The sequence below is a fragment of the Echiichthys vipera genome (assembly GCF_963691815.1).
Source record: "Echiichthys vipera genome assembly, chromosome: 12".
In the NCBI taxonomy this organism is placed as follows: domain Eukaryota; kingdom Metazoa; phylum Chordata; class Actinopteri; order Perciformes; family Trachinidae; genus Echiichthys; species Echiichthys vipera.
This window is the reverse complement of record NC_139837.1, coordinates 14,486,561-14,505,336: the sequence shown is the minus strand read 5'-3', so window position 1 is coordinate 14,505,336 and position 18,776 is coordinate 14,486,561. Positions and strand designations below refer to the sequence as shown.

At 41.0% G+C, this 18,776-nt stretch overlaps 1 protein-coding gene across 3 annotated transcripts; it reads right to left on the bottom strand.

The window, feature by feature from the left end:
- Positions 1 to 498: 498 nt before the first annotated feature.
- Positions 499 to 17,555, bottom strand: grhl1 (grainyhead-like transcription factor 1). 3 transcript variants are annotated; one of them, XM_083924381.1, is made up of 16 exons: positions 17,397 to 17,555; positions 15,026 to 15,215; positions 14,704 to 14,777; positions 13,790 to 13,923; positions 13,465 to 13,700; positions 12,798 to 12,880; positions 12,311 to 12,464; positions 12,074 to 12,185; positions 11,815 to 11,909; positions 9,597 to 9,840; positions 8,362 to 8,489; positions 5,591 to 5,622; positions 5,278 to 5,363; positions 3,522 to 3,607; positions 2,970 to 3,034; positions 499 to 1,876 (listed from the first exon to the last, which is right to left on the bottom strand). In XM_083924381.1, exons 1-16 carry the CDS (start codon positions 17,414 to 17,416, stop codon positions 1,762 to 1,764), a joined length of 1,854 nt encoding a protein of 617 aa, XP_083780507.1. In that variant the 5' UTR covers positions 17,417 to 17,555; the 3' UTR covers positions 499 to 1,761. The 3 variants fall into 3 exon arrangements, with proteins under 3 accessions (XP_083780507.1, XP_083780508.1, XP_083780509.1); XM_083924382.1 differs by having other exon boundaries at positions 5,591 to 5,619; XM_083924383.1 differs by lacking the exon at positions 17,397 to 17,555 and adding an exon at positions 17,155 to 17,278.
- Positions 17,556 to 18,776: the final 1,221 nt, after the last annotated feature.

Below are 18,776 nucleotides of genomic sequence, written 5' to 3'. Positions count from 1 at the left end.
CTGTAGTTTCTAAGTCTGCATCCCAGGTATTTGCAGCTATCATGCCCCACTGTGACGGAGGAATTCTAAAGCTAGTTTGAGTCGACATGATAAAGACATTTCCACACAGTGAGGGAGATTTTTTACTCTAAAGATATATAATAAAAAAGGTATGATTCATACAAAGTCACACTGAAACATACTGACACACTGACGCTGCTAGTGTGGCTAAAATATCAAATAATAGCATACTTCTAACCAAAGGGTGTATGCAGGAATTTGTGGCCAGGTTTCCGACAGAGTAGCGTCTCTGCACCAGGCCTGTTTCCTGTGCACAGGGTTGATACCCAGGCATCTGTTCCTATGAACAGACACAGCTCAACCACAGACAGACCTTGCTTTCTGAAACCATTTCATATACATAATTACAAATCTGTTGTCAAATTGACAGTTTTATGATATAGGCTATGTTAGAAAAGGAATACAATAGGTCGAACAGTATGAAACAGGAAAAAGTCAGACAATCAAAAGCTACTGGAGAGCCTTTATTGGGCACTGTGTGCATCAAATTCTTTACCAAAAAAATCAATGAAAAACATGTTAATAACTTTTTGTCCCTTGACATGTTATATTAGAATAACTTCATATAAAAAGAACAGCACTTATATTAATAGGAATAATAGAAATTTAGATATATATGGTAAAAAACAAAACAATGACCCACATCCGTCTCTTAATAAATATATACACAATAAGTACTGAGATACAAAAGGAGGGATCATATAGATCCGTTTTTTTCAGTGGATATATACAACAAAATTTCCTTTTTTTAAATCTGTTTAAACAGTTATTATGAATTATATCCTGTAGTTATGGCAATAGAGGAGTTTTATTTCTGAATGTGTCTGAACCTAAATATCATATTGCACTTCCAGAGCAGCCTGCGTGGACTGTCCTAGACATTCATTGACCTCTTTCATCAACATTCAGAAAACAACTCAACAGGGGGAGTTTAGCCGTGTTTTAGCATTATTATCAATATATTTAGTGGCTATTTAATACTTACAAAGAGGCCATTATTTATATTGAATAAAAAAAACATATTTTAAGTCATTTCATTCACAAACAACATGTGTCAAATGCTAAAAACAAACATTTACATTATTCTATCCTAATTGTATGATGGTTGAAGACTTTTACACACTAAATACTGCCATGTTGTTTTGTATTAATACACTGAACCACTGGAGCTCCATCAACAATTTGCCGTCTTCATTTTGTGTGCTAAATACCCAACTTTACAGATTGTAATCATCAGTGCTATGGCTTTAGGAAGGGGAAGACGAGCCGTTTCTCCTCATAAAAAGAAACGCTGCTGCTTGCATAGCGTGAGGTATAGCAGCACCACAAATGCTCTGCACAAACATTTACAAAATTAGGCACTATTATCTGAGGTGCAACTTACTGGATACAAAATAAAGGTGTCATAACAATCAAACCTGTCGTCACTTGTTGATTCCTATGTACAAAAAAAATAAAAAATAAAATGTATAATCTAACTTGCAAAGCTATCAATTAAGAGCTATGGCTTTCTTTTTTCTTTTCTTTTTAAAATACCTATTGTGGGATTTTTTAAAATACAGCACAAAGACAATGATTTAAGTTCCAGATCAAGTCCATAATCACTGCATAGCGGGACGTGTAAACCACTACTCCTGACGGCTCCACCTCATTCCTCCTCTATCCCTCTTGGTCTGGGTGATGTCACCTCCTCCTGTCCAATCAGATTTCAGTTAGGGTGAGTTTGTACATGCCTCCCAACTCCTCCATGGAGATCTGGAAGGTGTCTTCGTTGGAGTAGTGTCTGATGATGTTGTCGTCCATGTGGACTAGGATCCTGTTATAGGACAGATATAGGTGTTAGTGACCTGAACTAAAATCCTGAAATTCTGAAATAAATGTATTATTATATAACTGCACACAAATCAGTTTACTGTATACATATACGAATGTGTGTATAATAATTCTAACTTCTGCTTTTATTCATTCATTCGTACACACTTTCTTGAAAATCTATCTAAAGTAGCAGCCGGTTCGCTTACCTTTGACCAGAGCTGTTTGCCCTTTTTTCCAGTCTTTGTGCTAAGCTACACTAACCGGCTGCTGCCTGCAGTTACACTTGTGCTGAACATATATACCGTAAAAGCTGTTTCAATCTTCTCATCTAAAATCACAAACAACCCTATAAGGTGTATTTTACTACAGAATGATTTACATCGAGACCACAGTTTTGCTTTCAATATGCAAATGTAATCATTGCACAATTATCATCCCGATTATGGTGGTGTCAATCATGCCTGTGTAGGTCTGTTCCTACAGCTCATGATTGGCTGATGGGCATCACAGCAGCAGCTACTGTGATTGCTCCTGCTTAATTAACTCACAAATTACCAAATAAATACCCATTAGGAAGGTATTTGGAAGTTGAAGTTTGGTTTGGTGTTAGTGAAAAAGGAGTGTTGTGTGTTTGTGTTTGACTTCCCTGTAACAGGGATGTGACTAAGGTCGGGTACCAAACTTTAATACTTTAAGGCACCGACCGCATTGTCTTTGAGTATCGAGTATCAAAAAATGCCATGTCATTCAATTAACAAATTTCAATACCTCTCATCAATACCTCAGTGAGCTTTAAGTAAGCAGCATGCTTGTACCAAGATCTAATATTGTGGTGATGGCTGTCCAAAGTTACACATTGTGGAGGCAAGCAGGAAAGACACTAGACGGTGCTCACGTGTGCTTTTTTTTAATTTTGAGAGGCTTGACTACAGTGTGCAAGAGATAATAGAGATAAAATAATGCAAGAGAGCCCCTGAAGAAAAATCCTGCTAAAGTAGCTATAATAGTTTATATATCTTTTTGGTTATTCATTAATGTCAGGTGTGTTCCTTGACAAAGTTTCAGACTTAGTGTAGTGCAGTGTTCATACTCACCCTTTCTTGCACTTCTTATAGACCTTTCCAACCTTATCCAAAGGTAATTCATACTTCTCTGAAATCTGGTTTAGAAAACAAAAACAAATTAATGTTCAATTATTGAAAGAAACATAAAAAAAACCTGTCCAGACACTGGTTCACCTGTTCTTCAACTCCATTATCACTGCACATGGCCGCTGTACGTTAAATGACCTATCCCGCCTCTTTCTATTCTTCTTCTCTTTTTGCATCTGACATACCCTTTTCCTACATTTTCCTCTTCTTCTCTCTCCCCAGGATGCCTTCACTTTCTCTTTTCCCCAACTTTTTTCCCATCCCTCCCCCTCATTTGTCCCTTTTTAACCCCAGCACAGTGTTTCTCTCTCTCACTATTTCCCCAATCTACTCCTTGTGCTCATTCTTCCCGACCGTCTTCCCACCACAGTTTATTCAACCTGCCATAGTTGCTTAGACACACAGAGAACTGCGTCTCAAGTCCACGACCACCATTATGAAACAGATACATGAAGGCAACACCAGCCACTACGAGTACACTGAAGTAAAACTTACAGCTTCCACCAGGCCTTTCAGCGTGGGATTCTTCAGCATGAGGGCGTCGAACACCTCCTCCGTCTCCTTGCGCACGTATAGCAGGACTGTGTGGTGAAAAGAGGGAAGAGGAGACAGGAAGGCGTCAAAGTAGAGCACGTATGTTCATGGGTTCGGAACAAAAACAAAAGTCTGACCTCAGACAAAAGTCACTGGCGGGTGTGTATTTGCGTCAGTCTGAACAGCTTGACTGCCGGTTTGGTTCATTTGTGTGGGTTTGAGGATTTGTGGATTTACTGCATCCCCAAGTCTGGATTTCAAAGCAGCAAAGCTTAAGAATATATGTTTAATCCATCGGTGAATGGCCCCCTGCCAGACTGCATGGGCACTCAACCAGACAAGTTGCACTGGGCCCAGACAAAGCACACCTCGAAAGCACTCAACATACATGGACTGACCCACCTCTCATTCACTGCGTTTAAAATAGATTGTGCTCCAAATAGATTTTCTCCTATTGTTTTCAAACCTGTTGTAGGAACTTGTGATATTCGTGGCCTCTGACTACATATTTAAAGAAGCAACAGTAAGTTTTCAGTACTTTGAGCTTCATCTGTATGTGGTCAAATAAGAAAGAAGTGAAACAGTATGGTAAGTGACTGCATGGTGTGTTTCACAATGCTACAGCATATATAGGCCACAGTTCATGGTGGTCTGAAGCTGCCATGGATAACTGTGTTAGTGATGGACGTCATTTCAACACACTGGCAGAGTGGCAGTTCTTTCTGTCACACAGATGCCAACACGATCCCTTCCAAAACATCCCACGACTGTCAATAGCTTAACCGGAAAAACATGACAGAAGAAGGACAAATTTAAGGTGACACATTGGCCATGCTTCTTGCTGAATCGTGTTTCATTTTGGATTCATAACATCTACTTCAGAAGACATGTCCTCTTCTCATTACAGGTTAATGGTTTGGTATCTACATGAATTGTGAGCAGTTCAAAGACCACCAAAGAGTGATGTTAGCTTTGGAGATTGTTCATTTGCAGGACTTTTAGAGGCCTGATAAGGTGAAAGTATGCAGTAAAAAAAACTAATCTGAGAAAATCTAAAAAACGATATGCATTATTTTGAGCAACAGGGGCATCTGGTGACCCCTTGAACCCTCGCTGGTTCAGTGATTGGTTTGGTATGCGTTTCATCAGTCAATTAGTTCTCTGCAGAAAATTTCCAGACAACAATCCTGCCGCACAAACATATCTCGCAAGATCTAGTCTGGCTTTGTGAAGCTTCTGACTATATCATGATGTTTCTCTTCTACCTATAACAACTCTTAAAGTGATCATTTAGTAAATTAGAGCTTGCTCTATGCCTATGAATAGGATACAGGGTAAAGGCCATAGACTTGTTTGCATGCATGTGTGCCCGTAGTTGTATTTTGTTGGGTCAGTGGAAGCCTTGTACACGTGTGTGTATTTTGAAAGACCTGGAATAATCACATGGCCCAGAGAGAGAGAGAGAGACAGAGAGAGAGACAGAGAGAAAGGGGTGTGTGCCTGTGTGTGCGTGTGTGTGTGTACTGGTTACCTCCAGGGGCCGACCACAGTACCCACACACACTTTAACACACTGTTTTGTCCCCTTAGAAGAGCATAACTCACCTGATCAGCATGTGAACAGTAAACGCAAAACACGACAGCAACACACACACACACACACACACACACACACACACACACACACGCACACATGCACACATGCACACATGCAGTACCTTTTTTTGGTTCTTCTCCTCTCGCCATCTTGTTTGGGGGCGAACCGAACTCATCCTCACTGAAGGGTAATCTCTTCATGCCCGAGCTGCAGTGGTCACACACAAACACAAATCACTGCTTAAATGCCCTTAACAACCAGCTAACAGACTATAAAACTTGCACGTATGCACACAGAACCCACGGGCATTTCCTAGAAAGGACATCCCTGTATGCCTTTTACTGGGAAGGTGCCAAAGGTTGTCTCGGTTCAAAACTATTTTAAAAGCGAGTGTCAAAAGGGCAAGTATGAAATCGGGGCCTCAGTGAACTCACCTGTCCTCTCCATCTTCTGCCTGGAAAGTCTGCTGAGGAAACAGAGACAGAGAAATTTACTCATATGGACGATAACATAACCAACTACATATGGTATTGGAGAGGACTTTGAATCACTAATGGTGTCAGCAATAGATGTCTAAGAATTGGGCACCCAATATTCATTTTTAATAATTGCACATGGTCCCTTTCAAATCAAATCAATTCAAATCAAATCAAATCAATTCAAATCAAATCAAATCATGGCAATAACTGACTTAAAAATGCACTTAAATAAGATTTTGATAGATATACTGCAATGTGTATTTAAAATGTACTACTTTGAAACTGCAGCAGCACTAACTCTGCAAACAGGCGGCCAAATCAGCCAGGTCAAAGCCAAGATCGAAAGGTCTCAGTGTTGACCCATTTTTCTTCCTTTATCACTGAGACCTGAGCCTGCTCAGCACAAAGCAGATACTCAGCTGTGCAGTTTTATACGTGGGGCAAAGCTTGTACAGTTACAGGTGGATAAACAGTGATCAAAGTGCAGGTCTGGGGCTTGACAGGGTTCACAGAATCTTTTCATGTGTCAAAAAGGTAATTTATGTGATGGGAAAAACATAGGAAGTAGTAGTTTTTTAGTTGTATTTCCATGGCACCTTTCAAATGCAGAGGCAATTCAAAGTGGAAAAAATGCATTAGAATGTCATATTAAAACACAATTAAAATATTGATAAAAAAAAAGAATTTGATTAGATTTTAAAAACTCTAAAATGAGGTAAAAATAAATAAATAAAAGAAATGAAGGTGCAGTTACAGTTATATCACAGTAAAAGGTTGCTATGTGCTCAGTTACACAGTAAATCAAAGAAATCCTTTCAACCTCGTCATTGTTTTAAATATGCCGAAGATCAATCGAAAAATATGTTGTTGACTTTTTGTAATTCTTGGAAAGCTTCTGTTTATTCGAGCAGTTTCCAACCGCGGCTGTATTGATTGCAGGCGTTGCAGTTTTCTATTCTGAGAGGGAACCCAGTAAACCCAGGTTCAATGTCACCAGCAACACCAAAAATAACCTCCTGCCCCTCCTTCAGCCAAGTAGCAAAGTAAACTTAGTGAAAGAGAGATAAACGGAGAAGGACTACCTATTTTCTTTTTTTTTTGACCAATACTCAGTTGGGACCGCTCATAATGTGACCAGCAGGGGGCACTCAATGGTCACAAGTAGTCAAATTAATTTCATTATAAATAAAGCAGCTCACATGTCAAAGAAAACATGAAAAGCGCTTCAAAGTACCCTGAAAACGAATGTGTTCAGAGCAGGTGTCCATGCACAAACACCTCTGTAAGCATCATGACGTGTTTCTTCTGAGCTCAGAGTCCAGTCAAGCAGAAGATAAAAACATGACATGCATGCGTAAACTGTGGCCGGTAAAGTCAGCCACATAAAGCATCTATGCATCATGACCTAAACTGCAGTCTTCTCTCCGTGTCCAAATCTACCTCTTCATTTTGCTCTAAGCGTACGGACACATTAAGTTGGCAGCACAGGTAGTATCTTCTGAAACCCCCGGTTTGTTTTGAGTCACTGATAAAATGATTCATCCTGTGAGTAAGCAGTTTGAAATACAGCCATCGGTATGTAGGACTCCTATCATGGCTCTAAACCAGAACTCACTGTTCCTGCCAACTAGCAAGCAGGTCACCACGACCTAGCTGGCTGATGAGTGGGTGGAGGCAGAAAAAAAACTGTTTATGGACCATCTAAGAAGCTACCGATGCCACACATGTAGCAAAACAACATGCCCGTGGTCAGAAATTACATGCAAAAATGTAAATAGGAAGAAGACCTGGAGTGTAATTTTGATGAAGGGGATTGGGAATCAGTGTGTTCTAGTAGTCAATGTTTTTCTTTTAATTCTAGACATAAAATGACACAATACAATCTTATTCATAGATCATACTATACCCCTGACAGACTACATAAAATAAAGCCTCAGTACTCCCAGTTTTTTCTGAAGATATAAATCAGGAATAGGAACGTTGGTACTTATGTTTTGGACTTGTCCTCGTCTTAATTCATATTGGGTTCCTATACTCAAAGTGCTTAATGATGTTACAGGACTAACCGTCCCCGCAGAGCCAAGAGTAGTCCTCCTGGGGGACACATCAGGGATGAAAGTCAATAAAAACCAACTCAAATTTATTAGAATAGTCCTTATCACTACCTACATTTGTTAGATGGACGAATTAATTAGCAGCATCCATACCAAGTGAAAAGATTATGTATAATCTAAAAGGTAAACCTGAAGAGTTTCAAAAGATCTGGGACGGTTTTATGGCATATGTGGGTATGGTGTCCACAATCCAGTAACAAAAGAATATCATGTGATTGTTAAACACCTTAACTCAATGTTTGGTGCGGTTTCTAGCCATATTTTTATTTGTTTTATTTTTATTTTATACCTTTTACTGCTACTTAGTCCCTCTGTGCAACAGTTTTGTATTAGGTTAAGTTTGATTATGCTTTTTTTTTTATGACTGCAGGCTTGTATTTACTCTTTTTATTTGACTTGCTACACACTGTAAGAATGTATAGTGGGGGGGGGGGGGGGGGGGTGTGAGCTGATCAGCTACTTATTTGATATATTGTTGTACGTTTTCATTCCCTTCAGCTCTCGGGTTGTTGTGTTAAAAAAATCTGATAAAGATATTGTTAAAAAAATCTAATAAAGAATTGACATGCAAGACATGTTGATCTGTGAGAGAGATCTGTGTCTTCCACTCACGTGGCGCTGGAAGGTAGAGAAGTGAACGTCGGGAATGAAAAGGACAGGCTGGGTCTCGTGGTCGTTCAACATCTTGAAGATGGTCACATCGTTGCGTTTCTGGAGGATGGGAACTTTGACATCCACAACTGGGAGGAAAAGAGACAACACGGAGCAGTTGAGTCTGTAATCAAGTGTCCATTAAGTGTCTATTAATGCAAAAGGAACATCTTCAAAGTCTTTAAACCTGCATTAATACATTGTTATGGCCACTTGGGGGCAGCTTAACATGACATCAGCTTATAAGGTTGTCACAGCAAATGTGTTGGTAATTTACACATCCAGCTAACACAGAGCAGCATTAGCATTTATTAGCAGTTATGTGTCTGTGCACCTGTCAAATGAAAGTCTAATATTCACTCTTCTATCATAATAATACAACTCATCAAGGAGATCTTTCAAAGGGTTAGTTCTTAGCTATATTTTTCCCTAGGTCAGATGCTTAATCGATGTTCCCCTGGGTCAATATATTGAAATCACCCTCCTCCAGCTTTGCGCCTACTGATGAGATACTCCTTCAAACCTGCACCCTCAAGTGTGTGGGCAAGATTTCTCAACTTCTCCACAGTGGCTCTGCAGATTTTACCATTACCATTACCATTCAAAGTGCATTTGAAACATTATATCCCTTCATTTTTGTGGAGTTTGCTGTTTACTGACAACTGTTAAGATGGCTCTTACCAATAACTTACAATGTTAGTTTATATCAGGAGACATAGGACCCTGGGAACATAGGGATGACCCTAAAACAGGTGCTAACTTTGCCTGTTACAGTGGGTTCATCAGAGCTTTTTTCGTTTAAAACAGCCCCTGCCATTGCCGGAAACAAGACTAATATTGACAAGAGTGATTTGTGTGAACTGAAACTGTTAAAGTTGCAGCTAAAACACTCTGCAGAGCTGAGAGGAACTGCAGAGTCTGGTAATATTTCTCAACAACCTTTCACATCACATATAGTCATTTAATTTGTAATAAGTAAAAATATACAAAACCATAATCTTATAACTCTGACGGGTGATTTGGGGTGAAAAAGAGGCGTGTGTTGTATTTATTCATCTGTTATGAAGTGTAACAAATTGTATTAATATAGGTTAAACTAATACTTTTGAACTCTGGGATGAGAGATTAAATAAGAGCAGTTTTAGTCCCCCTGTATTTGCATGTTGTACAAGAGAGAGTACTCCTGAGTGACTCACAGGCAAGGCCAGGGTTGAGCTCGGCGACCTTCCCTTTCCTGCGGGACTGCTTCCTCTCCTCGTCTCGGATCTTCCTCTCGGCTCCCTTGTCACAGAAGACTTTGATCTGGCAGAAGGCACGGTGGATGGGCTTGTTGCTGCGGTTGTTGTAGCTGTAGGTGTCGATCTGCAGGTTCAGGGGAAGACCCTTCACGCCCTTCTGGGAGGAGAAGTCGGTGCTCAGACAGTTGACGGAGATGAAGATCTGTGGAGGGGGAAGGAGGAACAGTTGAGAAAAAACTTCATCTATACAAAGCAGGAGAAAGTACACATAAACATCTACTGGCTTTGTGAATTAAATTGAAAAGCAACTTATATTTCTTTCTTTTTCATTGAGAAACACTGATAGCCTTGCTGCAGTTCAGTCCCCAGACCAATTCAGCGTTATGTGTTGCCCTCTATTGGTCGTCTACAGCAATCACAGGCGCATATATTTACATCTATTTTTTTTTTCTCCTTTGTCCTGGTGCTTGTATTGAAAACAGGTTATCATTGTGTAAACAAAACACACTATCATAACAGAGCGTTCGGAAGCACCTAATACAGAGGAACCACAGTGTAAGCAGCAGATATCACTCATACTTGAAATACTATATTAAATACTTAAAGTATTTTTGCAATCCATAAATACAGTAGGACCCTCATTGTTGAATACACTGAGCATGTTTTATTTATCGTAACAGAACTTAATTTCTATATTGACACAAGCTGAGAAAAACATTTGAAAGTGCTGATGTCATCATCCCATACATGTCTGTCGATGATGAAATACCTTTACATGTAAATCGTCTCTTTTATTGTTGTATTTCTTACGGTTTCCTGCTGTATTTGTGTGTAGAAATAGTGTCGCAATATTTTCTACGATCTTGTAATGTTCTACGATATTATTTGGATTCATTATCGATAAAGATTTTTGTGCAATTTAAGAAGCAGCTGTGTGATTTTTTTTTTTTGTATTTTGGGGTGTGTTTTTTGTGAAAACACCGGTAAACTGCCCCAGAGCAGGTAAACATAAGGGAGGGGCTGCCTTTTGCAAATACACTGCAAAGACATATATGCTGTAGAGTAACCATCCCGGGGGCAAACACACGCACGCACACACACACACACACACACACACACACACACACACACACACACACACACACACACACACACACACACACACACACACACACACACACACACACACACACACACACACACACACACACACACACACACACACGAACACACACACACACACACACACACTTCTTCACCTGTCATCTAACTTCTCATTGATGAGATGCTCAAACAATGTGGCAGGGTGGTGCTTCCAAAAATACACACACAGAGATGAAATGAACACAAGGATGAACATCCTACGGACACCGGCCTCGAGTCATGAGACAGTTAGACCCACATCCTGTTGTGTGTGTGTGTGTGTGTGTGTGTGTGTGTGTGTGTGTGTGTGTGTGAAAGAGTGGTGTGTGTATGTGACTAAATGTAGCCTACAAGATGCTGGAGATAAGCTGAGGCGCCATGTTGTCTCTTTCGTATGTTAGCATCTTAGTCGTCTTCCATCTCAGGTTGACAGTGGATCAGTGCCAAAGCGTGCTGACATGAAGGTCAACAGACGATGAAAAATCAAGAGTGGAAGAGAGGGTCAGGAACTCCTCCTTGCAGTCACCTCTCCTACTCGTTGAACAGGATTTTATTTAACTGTCTGATCCCCCCGCTGAGTTTCCTCATTCCTGCACTCTTTGTTGCTCCTGTCTGGTGTGCAGAAATACCTTAACACGCGGCATCACAATAGGGGTGAAAGGCAGGTTGGACCAGTCGAGAAAACTCGCACTGCACACCTCCTATGTCTCTACGCAACAAGACCAAACACACAAGAGGAAAGGGGAGGAACGGCGTGACAGCATCCTCACCTCACTCTTCTATGTAGCCCCCAATTTTCTTTAACGATTGTTTTGAAGGATCACAATGAACTAAGCCGCTGATGGTCACTGACAAAGGGGTGTCAACACCTGAAACCTTAATTCTGGCCTTTGGCAAAAAAAGGTGGGGGGGAGTCTATTTCTGGCTTAAGGTTTTAAGTGTATTGATGTGAAAAGTTCAAGGCTCATATTTAAAGTTCAAGAAAAGGAAGTGTATGGGAACTTAATGTGAGTGTCTTATCTTATTGTCTTACTTTGGCCTCCTCGTTGGTGTCCCAGGTGAAGGAAATGGCGTTATAAGAAATCTCCTCGATGTTGCCAATGGTGTTGAAGCTCTCCTTGTAGTCCGCTGTGACAGTAAAACCAGTACAGAAAACTTTAGCTTTAAGTTACTGTATGACACGCTGAGGAATTAATCCCTAGCAACAAACTTTTTCCACACATGAGAAGACGTTTGTTTTTATTTTTTTATGTAATTCAGAGCTTACATTTTTTTTAAAAAGCGGTTCTTACCAATATCCAGACACCTCTGTTTGGCGGTGTGCTGTCTGGAGTGCCAGTACTTCCAGTGCTTCAGCTGATCATCTCTGCACTTCTCCTCTCCAAACACTACCATCACTACACTCTGGGAATAGACCGACACATACAACTTTAGATGTCATAATGAAACTTTAGTATGTGAGTAATGTAAATAATAATCCTATTTCTTTACTTGTTGCAGGTTTATATTGTTTTATCGTTCTTTCTTACCCTGACTTTGGTGATGGGTTGCTGCATGCCTTTGTTGTCAACCTCCCTGAGGCTGATCGGGTAAAACTGGCCCTTGTTGAGGTACGTCATCGTCCCGTCACCTGTCTTCTGACGCAGAGACTTGGACGCCTCAAGGGTGTACTCGAAGTTATTCCTAAAATACAGTGAAATGGCAGCAGAATAAGGTAAACATGAAGAAAAGGCGTTTCTTTTCTGTAAAATTCGATGGCAACAATGGCATTCAAAAACACAGGGAGAGCATAATGGTGCATGCTTCATTTGGCCGCTGCAGGTAAAATCATGACCTCAAAAATCAGTGTGTTCGGCCAGATAACGCCCGTGTGTGCTGACTCTTGTCTTTCACAACAGGAAGGGGAGTCTGGTGTCTCCCCTGTGACTGCCATGAATGAGACCATTCTGTGGTCTTGTGTCAAAAAGCTGAATGGCGGTGGAAGTCGGGCAGTGGGCCGGCGGCTGTGCGACTTACCCCGGCGCGGTGTTAAACTGAGTGTAGCTCTCAGGCGTCATGGAGGCCATACGTAACTGGAGATCCCCTGGGAAGGAAAACACCTGCAGTGTACAAAGAATACAGATAGAGTGTGAAGTGAGGCTCAGCAGAAACAGGCTATTAAACAGCTACGCTGCTGGAATGATTTATTCTCATTGTCTCTTCCTATTATTCATCCGAGGAATGTTTTAATTTCTGCTCTCTTGCTTCCACTACTTGTGTTGTAGATTTTATTAAGTTGTTCCCTTCATCCCCATTTAGTTTAGTTTAAATGTCTCTTTCCTCATGTTGCTAGCCCCCCCTCCACCCTCCTGTACAGGGGTTTTGTTGGGTTACTCTATTCTAAGGTAATTCCCCTCCAGGTTAAATAGAAAAAGAGGAGAGAGAAAGGGCTTTGGCTATTGTAGGAGAAAAGTACAGCACTTTATTGTGTTGGTGAGACAATGGCATAATAACACACTGGTCGCTATTTTGGCATGTTCAAATAAAACCAGGGAAGGCTGAGCCCACCGCTGGCTCCATGGGATCAGGTGAATATCCTATTGTGTGATGGGAGAGATCTGAGAGCGGAGAGGAGAGGAAAGGAGGGGGGTTGTAGGGAAAGCATTAGCGGGGTTAAGAAAGAGGGGGATCGAAACACACACACCTCCTGGGAACCATCCTTGTAACTCTCTGAGAAGGTGGAGTCGGGGGGCGTGCGGGACTGGGTGCTGGGGCTGAACTGGACAGAATTGTGGGTAAGCTGACGGTCAAAGACGCTCACGTGGCCGTCGGTTTCGTTGCAGTCGTTTGGCACGGTCACTGAGAAGCCGTGGGTGGGCACCTCTGTCTTGACAGACGGGTAGTTTGGCATGGCGGCAATGGAAACGGTGACTGTTGTGTCTGAGAGGAAAAAATCAGCAAACTGACGATCAGATTTTCTGTTTTTTTACGCTGCTCATGTCTGTTTATGTTATTGAATGTGAACAGACCTGGTGAAGGGAACTGGGCCCTTTTGTCCTGCGACAGCTGAAGAATATTGAAGGGCCCCTTGAGGACCTGGATCCGGTTCTCCATACCGCCTTCCTGATGGGAACCTATGGAGTGTCCAGCCTGAATCTGGTGTCTGCAACAAAGAAAAACAGCACACATGTAGTATTGGATTTAAAATGTTATCCAACATTTTGTGAATGGAATTACCAAAACATTACAAACTCCCGACAGAGCTGCATGAGTACATGAACTCCTTCAGGACCTTTATTCTAATAGACATTAGGATTCTTTGGTTTTTTGCTCATATTTGAACATATCTTTTACTGGTTTTAACTTGTATTTTTGCCGTGGTGTCTTATATTTTATGTTTTCACTGCTATATAACCAACTTAGGGACAAATAAAGTGATTGATTGACCCTTAGATTCAGGTACGGCACACTATTTCAAGAGGAATTAACAGCTCTCAAGCGTAATTCTACTATTCTCTTTTGATTACTTTCATTACACTGTTTTTATTCATTCCTTGGTTGTTTGACTTATTGTTTTTACTCTCAGGTCTCACCTGAAAAACAAATCTTGTGATCTCTGAGATCACTTGAATAAAGTTACTTTAACCTCGAGATTTAACTATAAATGAAGATAAAATCTAGTGTTGTGTTCTAAATAAAAACTAGGCTGAAACAAGATGCCCCTCCGCAGATGACTGTGTGTAGTTTTTAATAGATTTTAAATAAATGAGCTGAACTTAAAGCTGCACTCTGTACCACACCCTCATACTGTATATATATAATGTCCACACAAAATTTAGAGAATGTGAAAGACTTGGAGTGCCTCCGTTTCCTCCATGCCCCTCTGCTTTTGGTGCTCTTGTTTTTTAAAGAGGGGTGGTATTAGGTTAGGGCTGCTGCTTACCTTTTGTTGGGATCCACATCACAGACCAGGGCTTCTGGCTTGCTCTGGGTTATTGTTCTCTTTTCCCTGGGCACCTGTATGGGAGGGTAAACACAGCCGCTCAGCGTCTGACCACATCACATCCAACAAGCCGGGTCATCCTGCTGTCTATAGATCAGTTACATGATGGCTCTGCCTCACAGATGCTGCTTCATGGTCTGGTGTCAGTGTGAAGAAACATCACACAGGTAAAGCCTGGCAGGATTTGGTAACTAATCCCCCCACCAGACACAAGATTTTGCACTTTTGATTGAGTTCATGGCGCAAGAGTTCAGGCAGTTACCTTATAGTAGTCGTAGAGCAGACCGAGAGCAGCGGCGCTGTCCTCGTCTCCGTTTATGCTCATCATGGCCTTGGTGGCGGCCGTCAGTGGGTTCTCCAGGAAGGATTTCCAGGCTTCATCTTCTGTGGTGAAGGAGCGACGCTGGCCGCCATAGCCCGGCTCATTCTGGAGAACCAGGACCGCACGCTTACTGCGAGGAGAAGAAGAAGAAGAGGAAGTTAGTGTCATAAGTTACTGTGTACTAAGCAAATTATTAAGATGTTGATACTACTACTACTACTACTACTACTACTACTTCAGAGATCTGTGAAGAAACTCTTTATCACATCACGTTTCAGTTGTTGTCAAGGCATTGCTTCAAATATCCTATATAGACACAAACCTAAACACACAGAAAAGAGCAGATATAGACTCTTGGATTAATATCTCCCTAATTGATTCTCCTCACTGAATTCATACGAGTTCACAAAGCCAAGAGCAAAAATCACGACCTTCGTTCAAAACAGACAAACAGGTTATAAGAGCGCGATCAACCACGCCGATGTACTTTATCTGTAGGACCTGTTGTTCAAGCTTTTCAATAGTTGTGCAACAAATCTCAGCCATTAAACCACCAAAGTGTCTCGAGTGAAAGATGCTCTACAGGCTCATCCGGTGTGGCGGCTCTGGTTCGGAGGCTTTTCATTGGCTGAGAAGCTGACTGCGAGTGACGTACACCTGACCCTGCCACATTCCAGCGCCGTGCTGCTGTTTTTGCAAGAGAATCATGAGTTTTTATTATGAAGTCACAGGGCGGTTGTGTCTTTCTGCACCTCTTCCTCTTTCATCTTGTGAGGCCTTTAGAGTCGTTGGACCAATAAAAACACACCAGCTTGTGTTTCTACGTGTCTGATCTGCTCTTAATGGTCTTAATGTGTTAATCGAAGCTCATTTAACTAAGGTTAATACCTTACATTTAAAGGGAAATCAAGTAAGAGTTTCAGCAAGTGAGAAACATTGAACATTTCAACACTGAACTTGTCTATTTACAGTCAATTTTAATGTTTGCTCCGCTTATATTTACTTAGACGTGTTAAGCCTAAGGACTAAAAGTCATTAGTCGAGCTCTTGTTAAAGTTATATCTAGATCAATAACTTTGGAACTACACACCCGTACAATACCGACTTGTATCATCCTGACACCAAATCCATATGCTTGATTTTCTGCCACAACAAAGTAATTATGATGAAGTGTAAACGGACTGTCTTAGTTTCCACAGTTGAGTATCTACAACAAACACAGCCTTTTTTTCCCTCTCAATGGTCAAAGCAAAGTGATAATTAGTAATCCTATATCTAATTGTGCTATTCATAAAATGCAACCCGATAAGATCCATTATTTACTGGCAATAAAACTCTAAAGGAATCTAATCCATTTATAAAACAAAAAAAGAGTTTGATTGTTTTTTAGACAGATATTGCATTTGATTGTAGTCAGCAGGGATTCACATACTGTCACTTTTAATGTACAAGAGCGCGGGGAAAAACACAAATGTCTTTAACATTTAGAGAAGTGTGCACAGTCTTTTAATTTTTGACACCTAAAACATTTGTGTCATGTAGAGTAAAATCCAATATAGCCCCGCGCTTGCTTACATTGTCTGTGTTAGTAAAGTCGAGCCAACGCCTAGCAGGTGTACAATTTCACTCCCCTCAAAAGGTCTCCTTGCCATTGCCCTCAAAAAGATACAGAATATAGGCTGAGCATTCACACCAATATGAAATCATCTTTTTTATTATTATTTTTGACTTTTTATTGGGGCTGTTGATCTTACATGCTTACAAAACCATGTGCAGAGCCCGTTTACTTTAGCTGACAGCTCCCTGCTGAGGTCCATATTTATTCCTGAACAAACATCATTAGGCTATCCACATAACTGTTAGAGCTTAAAGCAAAATCAAACACCAAACCGCCCCATCGCTATCACGGGACAGTTTTTATTCTAACAGGCGCCTCTGCTCGCACGACAGGTGAAGATACACCTGTACAGGCTTGAACATGACAGGTGAAGTGAGCGGAGTTACACCATGGGAAACTATGAGAAACAGTCGCTTTCCCACTTGGCAGCCGAGTCTTAAAGTAAACTCACCCTTTAAAAAAGAAAAAAAAAAAGAAGCTATGATAAATAATCCTAAAAATGATGCTTAAATATCAACACATTTTTAAAAAACACATCATGCAGCGGCTGCAGGTCAGAGATGGACCACAGTGTGACTTTTAAAAACCATACTGTGCCATGAAGTCACAAAAAAAGAAATTAAAGAGTCACTATTACAAGCTTTGTCTCCTGCTCCCTGTGCAGGATAAACACGGGGAGTCAGGACAACTTACTTGTCATGCTCCTGTGACATCTCGGTCGGTCGAACTGGACTTTCTAGTTGGTACTGAAAATCCGATCCGTCTTCTTTGCCGTGAAAACTCCGCCGCTAACGCTGGATGAGGGCCGCGGCAACAAACAAGGTGTCCCCTACTGAGAGAACGGGTTTTGTCGGCTTTTCTCGCTTTTTTGGGGCAATGCTTAGAAATTAAGGCCGGTTTTACCTGTGACAGGCGCGCGGATTGGATTACAGGTGGACGGGAGGGCGGGGCCACACTGTCAATTGCCCTCTCTGAGGTTGTGATTGGCTCTCCTGGTGCCCCTACCTGAGAGCTGTGAGAGGGACTCGGGGAGCCAGAGGAGGAGATGGGTTCTTACAGCTGTGATTTTATCATGTGGAGACATTTAGTGGGAAATAAATATAAATCCTTAATTCATTATTTGTAAATCTTAAAGGTGATTAAAGGCACTGAAGGATTAAAAAAAAAAAAAAAAAAGGATGCACCTGTATGTAATTGAATCACAACTCATTTATCTACACAACCCAGTGCAATGAACACCTCCTTTTTGGCACGATGACTGCAGTATTATTGACAATACGTATGTGTGTTAAGTAAAAATATCTTACTTTAGTAGCCTGTATATGATTGGAATAATTATGCAATGCGGTTTTGGTCTGGCCCTCTAACCAGAATGTAATAAAATAAGAAGTCATAAAAAACGTATCTGCAGGTATTTAATACTGATCTTTACAAATCTGGAAACATCGGTTTATAATGGCATAAACTAAGAAGCTGGTTTGAAAGGATAGGTTCAGGTTTAGCCAGGTGGCACATGAACATTGAAGCGGGTATTAGTTGCCGTGGCCCGAGAAATCTCTCTTTAACAGGGTTTACAGTGTTAAAGATGGGGGACGAAATCTACAGTCCTTGTTCTATTTTAATATTTTATATTCTGGAGCATATTTAAAGTTAATATGATCTGCCTGTCTAAGACAAATCAAGTGAATATCTTCTATGGTTAGTTTTAGTATGAAATTCCGACTTGAGACTTGATCCACTGATGGGATCACAAAAGTCACAACGCCAAATCCTACAGGGTGTAAAGCTACTTCCTATCCCCATGCATTCGGCAAAATTGCCACGACCACATCCATCTTCATCGCCGACCTTCATTTTGATGTCAACTACACATCTGTAAAGTTGACAGACAGAAATATAAACAAACACCTGGCAAGATACTCAAATATGCCTCTGGGGTCATTGTCGGTACTCATTCTGCTTCAAAAGCTCAGTATCGGCACCGGCACTTTCTAACCAATGCCATGAATGTGTTTTATACTGTTATAGAGATGTATAGTGTCTTTGACCTTATAGTGACTTCATTACAATTAA

Bases quoted from the DNA above. Each gene is read 5' to 3' on its own strand.
- grhl1 (XM_083924381.1), bottom strand. From the start codon at position 17,416: ATGTCACAGGAGCATGACAA. The intron at 11,910-12,073 runs GTAAGAACCGCT...TTACTGTCACAG, and splicing joins ACAGAGGTGTCTGGATATTG to CGGACTACAAGGAGAGCTTC. The intron at 1,877-2,969 runs GTGAGTATGAAC...GTCCTATAACAG, and splicing joins TATAAGAAGTGCAAGAAAGG to GATCCTAGTCCACATGGACG.